Source organism: Talpa europaea, assembly GCF_964194135.1.
Source record: "Talpa europaea genome assembly, chromosome: 12".
Lineage (NCBI taxonomy): Eukaryota > Metazoa > Chordata > Mammalia > Eulipotyphla > Talpidae > Talpa > Talpa europaea.
Genome location: NC_140079.1, coordinates 61,615,406 through 61,634,999, shown reverse-complemented (window position 1 = coordinate 61,634,999; position 19,594 = coordinate 61,615,406). Strand labels below are relative to the sequence as shown.

Below are 19,594 nucleotides of genomic sequence, written 5' to 3'. Positions count from 1 at the left end.
CTAAAAGTGCAGAAAACAGACTTTGTGACAAAGTAGAGATAAACAAATCTTTGTTACCTCATGAGCCAGTGAAATCAAGCTAAGGGCCAAATACATAGCCTGGAGGCCAGAGGCAACCTACCACATCCAATGTCAAAACTTAAGTGCTAGCATCAACTGCACTCCTGACCTTAAGTAAATAACACAACTGTTTTAATTTAGTGTCATTGTAAAATTCAGATGATGATATATTCTACTTAACTCTTAGGCATCCTATATAAAATAACATTGAGGAAAACGTAGTACAATTTTTATTTTAATTATATTTGTGTTCATATGTTAAGTCAGAACTTGTTTCATGGTTTTGTTTTACTAAAACTACATACTCAAACTGAGCGTTGTTAAGATTGTGGGTTCTCGACTTAGAGTCCCTGAGTTCACATCCAAACTACACAATTTCCTTTCTGTGAAAATGAAAAAGTTACTCGACATCTTTGAACTTCAGTGTCTGTGTCTTAAAGTAAGACAATAGTGAGAGCCACCTCATATATATTTTGTGAGGATGGAGTAAAATACTCTAAATACCGCTCTTAGTTCTTCATTAATCTTACTCGTTTCTATTTTTCTTCCTAAAAAGCTACGATACACAGTAGAGAGAAAGAATTGCCTTTTCTAATTTCAAGGGAAATTATCTTCCATCTCCAACTTTAATATAGTGATTAATTCATCCTTAAGTGGGAGATAAAGGATGGTATGAAATGTTCCCTCCTAAGTGTCCTTGTCAGGTAGCCTGGCCTGACAGTCAACTGCCTTTAGAAGCTGGTAGTTGTCACTTCCAATATGGATGTGGATGACACATTTTTGTTAGTGTGACCGTGTCAGTCTGTATGAATCTCACATGTGAGTCCTGAACTCTGTGAGTCTCTGGGCTATGTGGTATTTCTGAAGGACAGTCAGAGTGACCTGTTTCCTCACGCCTCTGTACCTTGAGGTGTTTTTGCAGTTCTTTTTTTTAAGAAATGGATTTATTACCAACGTCTGCTCTGGAAGCTTTGTTGCAAGGGGAGAAGGGGGAATTCTTCAAAATTAAAAATATCGAAACCATAGATTTGTCTGTGAGATTTTTTGTAAAACAAAAGTTTTTTAAACATCTCTGTGTGCCAGCTATTATTCCAGGTGCTTCCCCACATGTAATTGCATGTTGAAGCGGCTGACTTTGTGGGTGATTACTGCCCCCAGGGGTGACTTTACTTTTCTTCAACTAAATATTCAATAACCCTGGGTGAAAAAGGCAGTGAGAAACTCTGAGAAAATGAAAAAATAAGGAAAAAATGTACTCTTTCCCTTTTCATCCCCCACATGCAACCTGGCTCTTTTCCTAGGATGAACACAGACTCCCAGTTTCCAGGAATATGAATGAGAACAGCCATAGTTTTTCTTTTTTTCCTACACTGCAGTCCAAGTTAATGTGAATGTCCAAGATATTCATAACAACCTTTGGCAATAGTGAGAATTATGTAGATGTTTTGCTTCTTATAGTGGCAGCAATTTATTTGTGCCTAAGTATTATGGTTTGTTGATACAAACCCCTGGCCAAATGGATTTGGGAGTATAACATGGAACACTATCTGGCTTTGTTGTAGGGATGAAGAGGCAATAGATAATCTAATAATGATCTGTCCTCCTCCAGTTTTGTTCATTAAGAAATGAAACTAAACTATCTGGTCACATGAAACCTTTTCATACAAGTATGATGTTACTGATCCAATAATTCCAGTGCTTTGATTTCATGTTTGGTGGTGGGAATGGATTCGGGGCAATCTATTTACTTTCTTTTGGCAGGCCCCTTTGGGACTCACAGCAAGATTTTGTCAGATGACCAATTGAGATTATCTACAAAAGCAAAGCCTAAGAGCCTGTAGCATTGGATAGTAAATGAGAAGCAGCAATTAATGGCTGCATACTAGTTCTGTGGGCATACATTTCTCCCTTTAAGCAAACTGTTCTTCAATGCTGGTTAATAGTAATACTATCCACAGCTATTGATATTTATTGGGTACATGTTAAGTGTATCATGCTCTATTCTGGGGATAAAATGGTGAACAAAAGAAACATAAATCTTTATTCTTTGGTGCTTACAGTCTTGCAGGGAAGATAAACACTAAACAAAGATATATATAAATAACTAGTCACATTTGTGTAAACACCACATATAATATATAAAATGAAACAGTGGTATAAAGATTATAGGAGAGTAATATTATGATACCACCTGGTGCTGGGTGAGATTATTGGGTGAGGATCAGGAAAGGCTTTCTCAATGGAGTACCCACTGGGGAGCATTACAGAATGTCTCCAAACTGTTACCACAAGTGCTCTGAAGCACTCAAGTTCACAGTGAATGGAGGTGGATGGCCTTCAGAGGTCTCTCAACAAAAGCAAAAGTGAAGAACACAGGAGGTCTTCAGGTAGGGATTCTACCAGCAAATCTCAGCATTTAGGAAAGTTGCGATAACAAAGGAAACTTCGGAAGTGGAGCTCAGCTTTGAGTGTCTGTGAAATAAACCGTTCTGCTTTTGGTTTCTCCACTCCATGACATTTTCTCTCTCAGCCTCCTGTCTCCCTTTGATGATTTTATGCATGGGGGCCTTTCAAATTTCTAGGTTAGAGTTTTTAAGTATCTTATGACTAGTTCATTTTCATGTTTAGTGGAACATGTGTTTGATTCATTTCTTGATAAACCTGGTTGTATGTACTTGATGTTCCAGGCACTGTTCCAGGCACTGGGGAAAGAGCAGTGGACACAGCAGATAGGCTCTTTGTATTGAGTTATGTAAAAACTTAATATGTCTGCTAGGTTTAGTGCTACAAAGGAAAATAAGGCTGAGTAAGAAGGTAGAGAGTAACAGGAGTACTGATTTAGATAGAATGGCAAGGAGGATCACTTTAATGGGGGGATCTTTTTTTTTTAAAGATTGATTGATTGATTGATTGATTGATTGATTTATACAAGCACTGGGTACAGTCAGAAGCGTGGGAGGGTGAGAGAATTCACCAGAGCCAGAGCGGGGAGCAGAACAGGCAGACTGATGAAATACACTGCTGAGGGGAGCAGCGGGTGCGGCAGATGTCTGTGCACCATGTGGGATTGAACTGGAGCTACAGAAGCTGCTGGCAGCTTCGCAGCCCAGCGCTCAACTGCTGCGCCACTGGAGAGGTCTATGAGGGGATCTTTTAACAGAGACTGGCCTTGCTAAAATTTTGCTGTGATGATGAAGCCTATTGATCTCAAAGAGATAAAGTAATAACTTTTATTTGTTATTGCCATTTTGAGTTGGTTTTTGAGATTCATCTTCCCCAGAGGGAGTTTAAAGAGATAGATGAGGAAAAGAAAAACAAAGGATTACATGTCTTACAAATGGTATTTGCTGCTGGAGAAGGAAGCTCTGAGCAGCCCCCAACTGGCCTTCCTGCCACATGTCTTCTTGTGCACCCATGCCTTTCTTTAGAACATCATGCCTACTTTTTAGAGAAATTGAATATTTCTTGGTTCTATGTCGAGTATGTGTCTATATGCCTCAAAGCTTGCTGTCTTCATGCGGTGCTCACATTTACTTTTCTTGATGATTTTTAATTTGTGAATTTAAAAATAAAAATTAAGACTAATAACAAAATTAATGCAACTTTTCCTTCTATAAATAGCATCCTTTAGCATCCTTTAATAATTAAGTGAAGGGCCTCCCCGGTGGTGCAGCGGTTGAGCGCTGGGTTGTGAAGCTGCCCGCAGGCTCTACAGCGCCGGTTCGATCCCCGGCTGCCAGGCGAGGGTCCCACATGGCGCGCAGACCTCTCCTGCTGCCCGCTGCTCTCCTCAGCAGTGTATTTCGGTCCTTCTGCTTGTTCTGCTCCCTACTCTGGCTCTGGTGAATTCTCTCACCCTCCCATGCTTCTGACTATACTCAGTGCTTGTATAAATAAATAAATCTTAAAAAAAAATTAAGTGAAGATAAATCCGTTGTAGGTATTCACTGAAACTGGTGTTTGTGAATATTTTAGTTTTCACTGAATTGTTTCTCTTTGACTTACAGGTGCTGTTGTTGATTGACATCCAAGTCTCCTATATCAACACAAATCATGAAGATTTCATTGGCTTTGCAAAGTACGTGAGTTACTGTATTCCTCTTGCTGGTTTGTTTAGAACAACATTGTGAATTCCTACTAACACCCACTATCATTTGAGGATCTATGGCATGATTAATTGGGTTCACCTAATTAGAAGAGCTGGATCTCATGAACAGGAGGCTATGTTCTCTTCATAAAGTAGTCACTTCCTTTATTATGTGGCATGTGAAATCTTACGTGTCTTAGATTCTCATTGCTTTTGGATGATGATCTGCAGTTTATACTTGAATTCCCAGAGATAAGCAGTAACACATGCACTCTTAAATATGTTTCGGAACAATTTCTCACATACATTTGAAATGCCAAGTACAATTCATATTGCAACATCCCTAAATCAGAAGATAAAGACCCATTAAAAAAAAAACTGTCCTTTGTGAACTTATATATAATATTTCTAAAGAGTATATATATTTTGAAACATTGTTTATGTATTGTTTCTCTGTCCTAAATGTTTTATTATTCTGTTGCTATATCACAGATACTGTCATGTAGCCATTATGCTTAGGTGTTCATTGTTGGTTGATTATTCATTATATGATATTTTCAAGACACTGAACTCACAATTTTTCCTTGCCCATTAGTGGAATGAGTTTTTTTTTCCCAAGAATTCTGATTTTAACTCTAAAATATATTTGTGGCTTACAAGTAGTTCTAGCTTCATATATTGTCTTATATGTATTTCACATATATACTTCAGATACTGACATTTAGTTTTATATCTAAAAGACGTCTTTTATATAAAATGCAAACTAAATGGACCTGTAGACTGTTACCTGAACCATGATTCATGAATAGTGACAAATTAAAAGTGAAATCCAACAATATATCAAACTAACTTATTTAATTACACCCTCATGTATAAGAAGCAGATATGTAGATCATGTGATCTCAACTAAACTGTAAATTGCCTGAGTAGTTTATAGGACTGTTTTATGGAGGAAATGCACAATGTGCCACAAGAAAACTGTCCAGTTCTCAACATGGCTGTGGTTGTGATGGCTTAATCAGTGCTGCACATCTCTTTTTGCATCTACCGGCTATTGGTATTGTATGGTGCATAGTTTTTCCTGACAGTTTTCTTTCTGTAACATGTGTGTACACTTATTAGAGCAGTTCCCTTGCTCAGGTGTCTTTTAGGCTACACTGCCTACTCCAACTTCGAGATGGGTATTTGCTTCACAGCCATTTCACACGGACCTGTTCCCTTCTTGTGTAGCTGCCGTGAATCCTACCACTTGCACTGCTCTCTACCTCCTGCAATATAAAATACATGTACTTTAAAAAACCCACACCACCCCTCCTTTCTTCTTATTAATGAACATGTTTTCCCTCAGTTGCTAGTTGTTTAATGGGAGGCTGACTGGTAAGTGTTGACTCTTATCTATCTTCCTTCTCCTAAGTTTCACTTCTGCCTTGATTCTCATATGCCTCCTGTCTGTAGGCTTGGAGAGGAGACCTGGGAATTTCTGTCTGTTTTTCAGCTCAGTCTGTGAACTCCAATGTGGCCTGTGCCAAACTCAGCTCTAGTTGCTATGGGGGAAAAAAATAAAAGAGAAAAATTGTTTTCGTCTTTTAGGAGCTTGCTTGATCATTGAAGAGTATAAAGAAACACATGTAAAAATTTAAACTGACACATTCTCCATTAACTTCACTTGTTTCTTTGAGGAATTTAAAAGAAAAACAAAGTCTTGAGTCACTTGAAATAACAGGAATGCTGCCTTTAATGTTGACTTTTATTGATTACAAATGCTGGTTAGGTTCCGATCAAAATGTAGCACATGTTGATGTAAAATTGACACGATAACTTAAAGTGAAAAGGATATTACAACATTGTCTTGTGGTATCCTGGTGAAAGGAGGAAGTGGACAAGTCAAAATCAGCTTGAAAAGAGTCAGGTTTTGAACATGTTGGGTAACCAGTACAACAATTTACTTTTTTCTTTTCTTTTCTTTTCTTTTCTTTTCTTTTCTTTTCTTTTCTTTTCTCTTTTCTTTTCTTTTCTTTTCTTTTCTTTTCTTTTCTTTTCTTTTCTTTTCTTTTCTTTTCTTTTCTTTTCTCTCTTTTTTTCTCTCTCTTTCTATATATTTTTTACATCATTTTTCATTTTTGCACAATGTATGCATTTTCATCTTGGTTATATTCCCCATACATTTCCTAACCCCCTTATTTTGACCTTACTCTCTCCTCCCCACCACCCCGCAATTTAAATTTCATCCATACTCTTTTTGAAATCTTTTTTCTCAAATTACCCCTTTATTTTAAAGGTAAATGGCCCAGAGTTTATTTCTTCCCCAGCAAATTTAATTTTTTTTATCTCAAAAGCTGTTTGACTACAGTATTATATTGATAGGTTTCCAAAGAATCCTGTACATGTAAAATGCTTTCAAACAAAGCCTTTTGATGTAGTCTCTCTCTTTAACTGCCAGATGATTGCCCCATTTTTCTAGCAGTAAGTTAGACCTTTATGGTTGGGAGAAAAAAGAAGCATCGTTCAGACTGCTTTAGAAATCCAGCAACCTTGCACATTTCCCATCTAATTGGAACTGCTCACCTAACCTTCCTTCTAAGGGATAGTCTGGAAAGTATCAGCAGTCTGGGTTCTTTTTCTAGGAATTGCCACTGATGAGCACTGGTTTTGTTCAAGTCCCTTAGCCTTTCTGTATGTCAGTATACTGCTTTATCAAATGGAATCATAAATAATCCCTATCTTGTGTGCCTTTCAGGATTGTTGGAGGATCAAAATAATCAAGTTTTGTGAAATACTTCTCTGTAAAAGTGAGAAACTATCATACAGACATACACACACACATGAATTTGATTACTACATGCAGTGTTTTGCTTTGCTATGAATTTTATAGTGACTGGAATATGATTGTCACTGGAATACTTATTAGTTGCTGATATTATCTCCAAATGTAACATTTCACACTGAGACTTGGAGGTAAATGTTCTTTCCATTTGTATGCTGAGTTGAAATACTTTCAGTGTGACATGGGATAATTATGATGATGAAGAAATGTTCACTTCAAAATCACTTTGAGGGTTGTGGTATTTTTTGTGCTTTTAAAAATTAAAAAAATATGGTGGTAGCTATAAATTCTAAAATTGGCAGGGATGTTGTTTCCATCAAGGAAGAAAATTCAAGCTGTATTTGAAGATAATTATGTAAGTATTTTTAAGTTCCAAAGATAGAAAATTACGATCTGGATATGAGGAAAATAACATTTGTTTCATGGGACTTTTTGAGTTGCCAAAAAAAGTGGGACTCCCTCTCAGATTTATAGGATGGTGATATACATAGTTTTTTATGCATGTATTTTTTTTCATCTAAGACAACCTTTTGTTCCAAAAAATAAAAAAAATATATAAAATTAGATTAATGGAATATTAAGTCTCAGAATAGTGTTCAGGTCATCTAAAAAATGTTCTTTTTGCTGTAGAATTAATTTTGCCATGTTGAATATATAGCACTTTTTTTTTATCTCCCAGCTATTTGTTAAACATGGACCATAAAATATGTACCATGTGTAATGTGCCCAACTAAGCATGGCTGTAGGCTTACTTTGGAATTTCCTGACTTTTAAAAGCTTGATCTTTCAACTATAACATAGTTTCCAAATCTAAAATTCCACTATTCTAGAAGGAAGCGTCAACTTTCCTTATGCTTATGGATTTTACTTTGTCTTTCTTCGCCATTAAGAAAACACCCTATATTTTATATTTTTTTTACTCACTATAACTACTTTATGCATTTAAAAAAAAAAGCTAGTTCCTTCACTCACTTCCCTAATTTCCTCAGAAATTTTGTTGTTTGAGCAGAGAGGCAAGTTTATTAGGTGAACTTTTAAATTCTTGTGCTGTCTCCATTTGTTCCATGGGCATAGTTTGCCTTGTGAGTGCTAAGATTTATGCATTTCAATGGTTTAAGAGAATGATAGGTCCAGATTCAGACCTTTAGAGTGATATCTCTATGCCACAGCAGTAGACCAAGGTCTGTTTTTCAATCTGTTGAGTAGGACTCAACACCTGTTTTCTCACAGTTGAAATGATACAGTGTGCAGATTTCAATTCTTGTTATATGAGCACCATGAAAATTCTATGGATTGTAACATTCATTATATCTCTTCCCTGATCTTCTGGAATGCTTCTGTTGCCATTTTGCTACAAGCAGTGTATGTGAACCTTGATACCAAATTCCAGAACAATCTTGGTCTTTCTCTTTGTATTCTTCTTTTATTTTCTCCTAATACATGGCCATATTCTGCTATAATAGTGTTTCCATTTATTTTGTTATCTCTGTTGTGGAATTGAAATCTATATATTAGATTATAACAAGAGTCTTCTTTTCACTCATGTGAACCTAGGAATTACATGTTCACTTGCTTGCTGGGACTGTTGTCAGGCAAAAGATAGGGTTGAACAACTTGCCTTTGTTATTTATTAGGATCATGTAGTCAGATAAATTATAAATTCAAATATTCCAAGCACCATTTCAAAAGTGGACTTCCACTTTTCTCTTTCATTCTTGTCTCTGTTATTTTGGACTTTATCTTCATCTTTAAGCTGAATCTTACAAGATAGGTATCCTTCTTTTATAAGCCCCCAAAATTCTGTAGGTTTTTCTTGTACAATACTTAGTCTGAGACTTCACTAAAGATCCTTCAGGGTATATTAACATAACGTAGTTTTTCTCCCCCCTTTGGCTTCAATCTGTTTGGATGGTTCCAGACTGACCTGTGATAAGACACTCTAGGGACTCTCAGTAAGTGTTCATAATCTTCTTGGGTAATATAAAAGAGTATTCTAAAAAAGTTTATTTACTCCAGAGCATTGCAATAGAACTTTTTGAGCTGATGGAACTATTTTATAATCTGTGCTGTCCAATACAGAAGCCAACAGCTACATGTAACTCTTGAATAGATGCGGCTGTTAAATACAGGAAATGTGGCAAGTAAGACAGAATAAATGAATTTTTTAAATTCAATTAAATTTTAATTGAAATAGCCATATTTGGCTATTTATTAAAAAACACAACTCTAGAGTGGGGTGAATGCACTGATTGCTCTGGTTCCTTCATTATTGGGTACCATTGATGGAAGAGGCACACCCTGACATTGCCTTGGAATTGCATCTCTGAGGGACAAATTTCCTTGATTCATTTAAGCTGTCTTTGGGTTGACTTAGAATATGTGTTTCTCTTTTGCTTTTCAATACACTGCAGTCTTGCTTCTACCATATTACTCTTGAGATTACTTTTGGCCAAGATAAACAGGTAATTCCAAGTCCTTCATTTGACACCATTTGCTGATCCTGGTTGGAGTGATCTATTCCTTTGCTTCAATAACCCTTCACTGTCTCCAAGTTTTCCTCTTTCTGCTCTAGATTCTCTTCAGTCTTTATTTAGAGCTCTTCATTCTCTGATCATGGCTAAAGAACTGGTTTTTATATCATTTTTCTTCTCTCTTATCTCACTGCATTATCCTTGATCAAACTCACCTATTTAATAGTTTTAGTTACCAAGTTCATCTGATATTCCTTAAGTCCAGATCTCCATTCTGGAAACTTTTCCTAGGCTGCATACTGGGCATCTTATTTGTATACCCTAGAGAAGTCTCAATCCAATAGTTCCTAATTAAACTCACCATCTTATCTTATAATTTATACCTTCTCTGTTGTTCCCACTCTTTATGGATGGTAACTCCTGGTTGCTCAAACCAAAAACTATCTAGGTGTCATTCTTTTCTCCTGACCCCTCTTATCTTTGTTTCTCTCTTTTCTGGTAACTTTTGAATGTATCTATTTCTTTCTATCATCATTGCTACTATTAAAGTTAGCTCTCTCTGGCTTGGTTACTATTTGTCTCCTTGCCTCCTGTCATATTCTTTCTCATACCTTCTGGGATTCCCTATTACTTTCAGAATATGATTTCCAAGACTGTATAATGTGTCTTTGGCTTACCTTTTACCTAACTGTCACTATTTCTCTCTACCCCATCCTCTAACGCTATGTCCCAGTCATCCTGGCACTCATGGATCCCTAAATGTACTGCAGTACACGTTTATGACACAATTCTTCAAATTTTTAAAATTTCCTATTGCACATAAAATTAGTAGTTTGGCAACAGAATGGGGGGATTGCAATTGTATGGGGAATATAAAAATAAAATTTATTAATTAAAAAAAATTAGTAGTTTGGTTGTAAATGATCCCAGTATTAAAATATGATTCTATAGCTATTTCTTAAGAAACTACCATCATCACTGTACTAGATAATATCAGTGGTGAAAGAGGTAGAGATCCCAAGTTAATGCGACCCATCCACACCTTAAGTCATCAAGGTGCAGGTTTTTTTGGAGGGGAGTCAGAGACCAGACTACAACACAATTCTGTTTAGATAAAACAGGAACAGACCAAGAGCTTTGGGAGTTTAGGGGATGAAGAGATAGCTAGAAGTTTCTAAGAAGGCATAACCCAGAAATGGTACTTGATTGGATTTTGAAAACTGGGCAGAACTCCAACTGTTAGAGGGAGGGGGTCTGGACTGCCTCTTCTTTTCTTCCCTGCTTCAGAGTCAGTATTTGGAGGAGATAATTTCTACTAAAACACTGCTTTGATCATACCATTTTCTGGCTCAAAAACTTTGAATACTTTCTGCTGCCTCCTGTTTAATAGCCAAATTCTCCATAATTATGGCCCCAGCATACAGTTATTGTACTAGATGGCTCTTGAGATTATTTACAAACCCGAGTCCATGATTATATAATTTTGTCATAATAGTTTTACTTTCTACAACTTCCCTGTATGCCTCATCTTCTAGCATCTGGCCTTGCTAATACTAGTTCATTTCCTTGAAATGCAGTTCTATTAAAATTCCACCTTTCTTCAGGTGCTTTCTGTGAAAATCTTATATCTCATCAGACAAAAATGATCTTTCTTGTATGTGACTGTTCAGAGCAATTACTAAGCATGGGAGTTACTGGGTAACTGATCACATGCCCCCTTGGCCCACTCTTCTGTTTTTGAATCTTTTATTGTGTGTACACATGGACAAGGCTAGAAGAGAATATGCAGAAGAGAATTGTGAGCCAAGAGGTGACATTATGGGTTCTTTTTCTTTGAATGTCTTCCAGTGTGTTCTTATTTTTTTTAAAACCTCTTATTATATACTTTTAAAATCATTATGTCTGAGAGCATTACTATTAAAACTAATTTAGTTTTATGTGTTTCAGTGTACTGGCAAAGCCTTCCACAATGACTTGTGTGTAGTAGGAATTTATATGATTAACAACAGACATGCATTCACACACAACACACACTAATATGATAGGGAGTAATTATATTCCACATTGAAACAGAAGCTTTTTTTTTTGCTTTCTTCTATTACATCCTCACATATTTATTCTTATAGAACTTTTTCTTTCTTTGTAATTTATATTTTTTATTACCTCCCCATCTGCACTAGATACGTTATAAGCCTCTATCTGCAAAGGACATAGCTTAATCATGTTTATGTCTCATGTTTATGTCTTCCAGAGACATAAACATGTTTATGCCTTATAAAGAGCTGGTACCCTAAAATTTTTTGATTTATGTATTATTAGAATATTATTTATAGGTATGTTTTATAATACTGCAGAGATAGTCATTTAAATGCTTCTGACCAAGAATATGTCCACAGGGCTTAAATTACCTTGCCAGTCAATACATGTTTCTTGTGAATACATTTTAAAATGAATATTTTGAAATGTATTTAGTTCAATTATCATAGCATACATAGAAATTGTGAAAAAGAATGTTTTCTAACTAGGAAGCTTATTTTTATTATTTTACTTATGGAGTAGGTACCTCAATACATCATTGACAACAGTAACTTTGGAATTATGGGACAATTTGCTTCAAAAAGAAGCAAATTAGTTGAAAAGCAAAGGGAATTTTTTTCTAACAGTATTTGATTTTGGCTTATAAAATAGTCTATTTTTCTCTTGCATAGTCTTACAAGTGATAAATGCTAAGTATGCATTTTTTCAGTGCATGGAAACTGTCAGTGGAAAGTCTCTTTGCCTACTGTAGTTCAAAGCTTGAGTCTTGGACTTAAAAGGAATCTAGAAAACAGCTCAATTCCCCACCCTTTGTCCATGTCTCTCTTTCTTAAAACATGCATATGTATACATACACACACACACACACATTACAGCTGACAGACTGGGCTCAATTTAGGTTATATTGTTTGCTTAACATGGCATAAGGAATCAACAGTCTATGTCCTTTGCTTTATATTCAGCTTCTTTTCTCTTATGTGATCTACAGAGGGTCCTCAATACTTTGCCTACTCCAAGTAAATATCTGTGGATCTGTCATAGTGTTAAAGTTATCACTATTAGTCAATGATTTATTTTAAAATATTTCCCCTTAAAAAATCCTAAAACACAATATGGAGCTTGGTAGCCATGAAGAAGGCTTGATCACATTATAATAATAGTTTCTCCATTTATTCTTTTTTATTCATTTATTAATGTATTTATTTATTTTACATCAGTGTTCATTTTTTGAACAATGTTTGCTTCCTCCTCACCCCCAGGTGTAGTCCCCATAGAATTTCCTTCACCAAGGCACCCCTGCACCATCACCACAGTCCCCTGTGCTCCTCTCTTCCTCCCTCTGAACCAGAGACATCCTGCAGGGGAGAAGGAGGAGGGAGTTTCCCCATTTATTCTTAACAGAAAGGAAATTCTGACCTGGAGGAAGAAAGCATGGAAAAGACCAAAAGTCGTAGGAAGAGTAGCACTTGGACACTGTGCATGAGGGCATCATGGGCAGCCAGAGGGCAGTGTAGGCGCATCAGACCCCCGGTCAAAGATAGACACAAACTTCACCTTCACCACAAAACCCCAAATAGTAAATATTTGTGTGTGTAGAAAAGTGATTGGAGAGAGATAAATTTCATAGTGATTGAGGGAATCAAGCAATTAACTAAAAACTACAAAATAACAAAAAAATGAGGAAAGTGAAATGCTAAAATTAGCAAATTGAAAGACAAAATTGATATAAAATGCATGCCAAATATGTTCAGTACGCAACTATGGCATGACCTTTCACTACCCTCCCTCAGTTAAATGTACTATAGGTTTTTTTTTTTTTTAAACAAGCTTGAGTTAAAAGAAGCAGCTTGAATACATCATGGGAGATTACAAGATTGCTATTTTAAATAACTGTTCTAAGTGTGGTGTTGATATCTAATGTGCTTCTTAGCCATGTTATCCTATCATTTCAAATAGCTGAGTGATGACTTTATTCTACCTTATCTCCATTTTGACTATTTCATTGATTTCCAAAACAATTAAAACTATTAAGCAACTGTTAGAGGATTGTGGTATCGCTAGTCTTCCCAGAATAACTAAAAATGAATTGTGTTTTCTTATATCAACATGTGTTTATTCCAAAAGAGAGCCTTCATTCTTTTGAGAGATAGAGTGACACAATACTAAATATGTAGACTCTGGGGTTAAATTTTTGGGGTCCAGCTTTTAATCCTTCTGTACTCATGTTATAATGATACTAACTTCATTGGACTTTTTAGTCAACAGATATTTATTGAAGTCATCTATGTGCTCGGTAGTGGTTAGGCACTGGGGTTATAATTTGGAATGAAACAGGCAAAAAAAAATCCCTGCTTATAAGGAATTTATGTTTTAAGATGGAGATAGAGATAAATGCAAAAAATAAGTAAGCTGTATAATATTAGAAGGTGAAAAATGCCATAGGAAAAAATAGATCAAAAAGGAGGTGAGCATCTTGGAGAAAGGGATGGAACAATACAAATTTAAATAAAGTGGTCATGATAAATCTTGCCAATAAATTGGAGTAAAGACTTGAAGGAGATTATGTCAGGAGCCATGCAGATACATGGGGGGAGTGTTTTCTAGGCAGAGGGAGCCATTACCATGAAGGCTTTAAGGTGAAAGTGTGCTTGATAGGGTCGAAAAAGAACAAGATCAGCTGGACCTCTAATGAATGAGGTGGAGAGTAGGATTGTTGAATGGAAATCAGAGGGTGGGTCAGTTGACTAGAACCTTGTGAGCCATTGTAAGGACTTTGATTTTTATCCTGAGTGGAGTAGAATTGAATGACAGTGGGGGCATTGTAAGCAGAAGAGTGACGTAATCCCATTTTTAATAGGCTCTCTGGTTTCTATGGTGAGAATAGATGTTAGAGGGGAGACTATAAGTGCAGTGCAGGAAAGAGATAATGTTGGTTTGGACCAAAGAGGTAGAAATGGAAGTGGTAAAAGATGGTTATAATTTAAATACATCTCAAGAGGTAGAGTCAATAGAATTTGCTGATAATTGAGTGTGGGGTGTGAGACAAAAAGGAATTAAGGATTTTGCCTTAAGCACTTGGGAGTATGAAATTGCCACTAATCAAGAAGGGGAAGACTGGGTGGATCAGGTTTGGGAAGGACTCACAAGTTTAGTTTTGACATATTAAGTTTGATATGCCTGTTAGATGAAAGAAGAAATGTTGAGTTGTCAAAAACATACATGAATCCGGAGTTGAGAGGTTAGGGGCAGGCTGGAGATGTACTATGGGAGTTGTCAGAAATGCGATTGAATAATACCACAAAGGGATCTGGACTCAAATTGCTTGGTATGGTCACTTAGGTGAGTGACTTTGGGAAAGCCACTTGCTTCTCTGTGACTTACTCTCTCCATCTGTAACAGATTCACAATGACTACAGCATGGGGTTAAAGTTAAAACTAAAGTTACTAATATCTATAAAGCAATCAGAACATGGCATATACTCAATGGTCCAGAGTTTATTAACTGTTAACATTCAGTACAGTTATCTGCATACCTGTGGGATGTCAAATACTTGCATTGACTCATATTGTTGTTAATACAGCAATATAACTTTTCTTCCAGTGATGTTACTATGTTTTTGGTTTGTGATTGTTAATTGATACTAGAATTTCCACTGACTTGGTTTTGCTTCCCGAATTAAACTGACCTGGATTTTTAATATTAGCTCTGCTTCAGTTGTTGACATTTTTTAAAAGCCTGTATGCTACTTGTTCAGAAAAACATCTTGAGAGTTTCTTCAGTGCTGCTCTCCTTTGCTTTTCTCAGTGCTCAGCAGAGGAGCAGTCAGGTTCACAAGAAAAACACAATTGGAAATCAGGTAGGAATTGTTTTTTTAAAAAAATCAGTGCATGCATGCTGCAAAGAATTTGAACTAAATGGCTTGATTGACTATTTTTTAAATGCAAATTAATCATGTGCAAATTTTGCTGGAGATGCAACTTTTTGTTTTGTTTTGATTTTGCTTTTAAAGTTTTTGGAGTGAATTGCCTTTTTTTTTTTTGCTATTTTATGCAGTTAACCATATTGATTTATTTTTAAATAACTTTTCTGCTATTTGCTCTGCTTTTCAAATTTGACTCCTTGTGTCCTACTTTGCTTGCTTACATTACCCCTAAATTTGATTTAACATAGAATCTGTGAATCAATTCAAGGTTAAAATATGGTGAGTAGTTGCATGAGCTTTCTGGTGCTGCTGACTAGTTCACACATTTGCACAGCTTAGTAACAGTGAAGGGACAGCTCATAAAGAATGCAGTGGTTGGATTCAATCTCTGCCACACCAAATTCCTGTTGGTTAATGAAGATGTTAATTCCTAAGATCTGATCTTATGAGTTTTTGTGTTTTGGGCTGGCCAGCTGTCTCTGACTAATAGCGCTCTGCAGAGATTGCATTAACTCTGACAGTTTGCTGTTTTCTTTTATGTTCTATGTGATAATGAGTATTTGCATTGTTATTTCTTTTCAAGTCAAAACAATGATGATTTTATAGCTTTTTTTTTTAATTCAGAGGTACAATTATTGAACAAATTGAAACCTCTGCTCTAAAATTTTTTTCCATTGTTTTGAAAGGAGAAGAGGTAATAACAGACTTTATTTTAAAATCTTTTTTTTTTCTGAACTAAAGCATATAATTCTTTGCTATTTCAGGGAACCAATCTTCCGCCTTCAAGGCAAATTGTACGAGCTAAGTTCTGTAAGCTTTACTGTTGCTTTTTCATTTAGCTTCCCAAGGGCACAGTTTGTCTTTAACTGATTAACTCAACTAGCGCTTGCTACTAATTTTTTTAAACTTAGGTTGTCTTGTTCATAACACCCTATCATTGAAATAAAAATCCTCTTAAGAGGGTTCATCCCTTCACTGCTAATAACTTGCTGTGATTGAAAGGTATGAACTAGTAAACTCTAAAATGCTATAATAATAAACCCTTAACACTGTGGGTGCTTTGATATTTCCCTAATTTTAATGAGCCTTAAAATAATTAAAATCATTAATGATCTTCATCTCTGTCCTTTTATGCTGTGTTGGTAAAAGATGCAAGTCTTTCTCTTTCCCATGTATGATAATATTTCCAATTAATGTAGATGATACTTCTAAAAGGTAGGTGAATATTGATCATCTGATTTTGTTTTATTTGTTGATAAGTCAAACTAATTCCAATTATTTTTGCTTACTTTTTAAAACACAACAAAACAAAAACCAAAATTACATCAGCATTTTCAATTGTGTTAAAGTTGTCTTTCAAAACCATATATTTTGATTTTCTAGAAGTGTAAAGATAGTATCAAACAACTAGTAGAGGTGTTTTTTATTAAAAAAAAAGCATCCATTTCTGCCATGGATGGAGAAGTCATAGAGTGTTCCTCTATGTTCCAACTATGTACAAGTTGGGAATGAGTTTGGAGCATGCATCAATTATTTGCACCAGGGTATTTTGAAGAAAAGACTTAGGAGTTAGACATCCTGGGTTCAAATTTTGTTCTGTTACTTATCAGTCATATGGTTTTGGAAAAATTAAGCCTGAGTTTACTCAGTTGTATGATGGAAGAGTAGAAAATATCTCTCTAGGTGATAAACCTAATAAGGTTTGCAACTGGTGACTGGCTCTATGCCCTGCAGAGAGTAGAAAATTTTTTTCCTAGCAGGCAGGTGCTGCTGCTTGAAACTTCCAAGGGAAAATATCTGAAGCATAAAAAAAAATTATAAAAATTATAAAATGAGAACAATGAAACACTGGGTAATTTGAAGTTGTGGCAAATTATTCTGATGAATGAGTTGCAATGATGGTATTAAGACTTGGTATAGTCTACAGGATTTTCCTATAAAACTTTCCTCTTGGTCAGAAGTATCTCTTGCTCATAGAAGTATTTCTTATTGAAAAAGCAACATAAATGAAGACTTTCAATCACATCTGAAAGGAAACTCAAAATAGTTGTAAGTTTTATTACTTCCAAATGCTAAAATAATACTAATTGTATTTCTGATACATTACTTTTGTTAAGTACTTTAAAACCCACACATTATGCAAGTTTTACAACTAAAAATAATAGAATTGGTTGAGTGTTGTAATAGAATACATATCCCTTATCCAAAACCCTTGGGACCTGATGCGCCTTGAAGGTCTGATTTTTTTTTTTTTTGGACCTCAGAAAAAAATAATAAATTGCATGTATTATTTATTACCCACAATTCCTGTGAGGCCAAAGGCAGAACCCTGTAATTAAAACATTGCAGTTCTGCTATGAAACAAATGAATAGTCACACCAAGTAGATGAAATGAAAGCTATAAATACTTTCACATCAGGTCAAGTTTTGCCACCATTTTTTTTTAACCCTTCTTTTTGCAAGGAAGGGGTTATGACCTGAATAGCTTACTTTCCAGAATCAAATTTAGTAATTAAATGCAATATAATAAAATTTAAGCACCACTTTATTTTTTTTTATTCTGCTTAGAAGAAATGAGCTATAATGACTTAAAACCATCCTCGTTATGAATATGAATTTCTGAGGTTGACTGGATTTGTATAAAAACAGATTTTCCTATCAAGGAGCTCAAGCCAGAGAGCCTGGGAACCCAACCTGCTAAATGTTGCTGGTTTTTATGGTTGGTGGGGCTGATATATCCTGCATTTTCCTATCAAGTGATCCAGATCCATCCATTCTGATCCTATCAAGTGATCCAGACCATCCATTCTAATACCCTGGTTCTAAGGGATGGGTGTGCAGAATCTGTCCTGAAATATTTTAGAAAGATTTAAGGAAAGCTAAACTTCTCTTTAAGGTCTAAATGATATTTGTTTTTATGTGTTTAGAAATTTAGAATTTTGTCTGCCTGGAAATTTGTCTTAGAGATTTCACAAATTGATGCAACAAGTGTGTAAAAAAAATATATATGTGAGCACACAATTAACCTAAAGTTGTCTGTTCCAAAGTTTAAGCTTAAACTTAAATTTCATTCATCCCTTTACTTACCAACTATGTATTCGAAACCTATGAGTGGTCAGAACTGTGGTAGGTGTTCAGACCAGAATGGTGACTAAATCTTAGGCTCTACCCTCTGGCTTACAGTCCAGATGGTAAGTAAGCAAATGGAAGTCTTCCTCTTTTTCTAAAGCCAACTCCTTCTGATCCTCTGGCCACACTGAAATGTCACATAAGTGACATAAGCAAGAGGCTGGCTTTGACATTTTTTTTAAGGATTTATTTTATTTATGCATACAAGAGCTAGGGTGTAAGCCAGAGGTGCAGGGGGGTAAGAAGATTCACCAGAGACAGAGTGGGGAACAGAACAGGCAGACTGACTGAAATACACTGCTAAGGGGAGCAGTGGGCGAGACAGGAGAGGTCTGCTGCACCATGTGGGTTACCTCCCTGGCTGGGAATCAAACACGTGCTGCAGTGGCTGCAGATTCCTTCATAGTGCTGAGACTTAACCCCTTGCGCCACCAGGGAGGCCCCCAAAACAATTTCTTTTATTTTCTAATTGAGCCTTTCCCCCTTGAAAGTTGAAAACTGTTCCTAAACAACAATGAAAACTGCATACCTAGTCATGGTTCATGGATTAATTTTTGAAAGCTATTTGAATACAAAACAGTAAAATACCTCCCCACCCCAGTATTTTAATATGCAATTTAATGTGTACTTTTAAATAGATATTATAAAATTTTAGAGCATGTCAGCAATTCTTTACCAAGATCATCTAATTAAAAGTGCTTAAAAAACATTATCTGTATGAAGAAATTAGTAATTTTTTATTGTCTCTACATTGCTCCTCAAGGCAGCCAATTTTAATAAAAACACTTTCAATGCTATTATGAGGTGTTAGTGCTTGTTTTTAAGGAAATAGCTGAATAATTAAAAATTCTCAGATTTATGGCATGGTATAATCCTTTCAGAATGTGTAATGCTTTTATAATGCTGTCCTTTATCAGCAAAGAAATGTAAATGTAGTTTTTATAAGCTGTATTGTATTACATTGTAGGGAATACATTTCTAAAATTAGGCAATTCAAGTCAGTGAGTATATAATTTGTCATACCAATACTTGCATATGTCACAACTGTTCTAGCATGTACCTT

The 19,594-nt window shown here is 35.6% G+C and overlaps 1 protein-coding gene across 6 annotated transcripts in view; it reads left to right on the top strand.

The window, feature by feature from the left end:
* Nucleotides 1-19,594, top strand: part of DNM3 (dynamin 3) — a gene marked incomplete at both ends in the record, with an annotated part of 492,105 nt that overhangs the window by 200,228 nt on the left and 272,283 nt on the right. For 3 of the 6 annotated variants that reach the window (XM_084251015.1, XM_084251011.1, XM_084251012.1), the window contains 3 exons: nt 4,068-4,138; nt 15,285-15,336; nt 16,167-16,196. In XM_084251015.1, coding sequence (XP_084107141.1) covers nt 4,068-4,138; nt 15,285-15,336; nt 16,167-16,196 — 153 coding nt within the window. The remainder of the gene's footprint in view (nt 1-4,067; nt 4,139-15,284; nt 15,337-16,166; nt 16,197-19,594) is intronic. The other 3 variants (XM_084251016.1, XM_084251013.1, XM_084251014.1) reach the window with 1 other exon arrangement.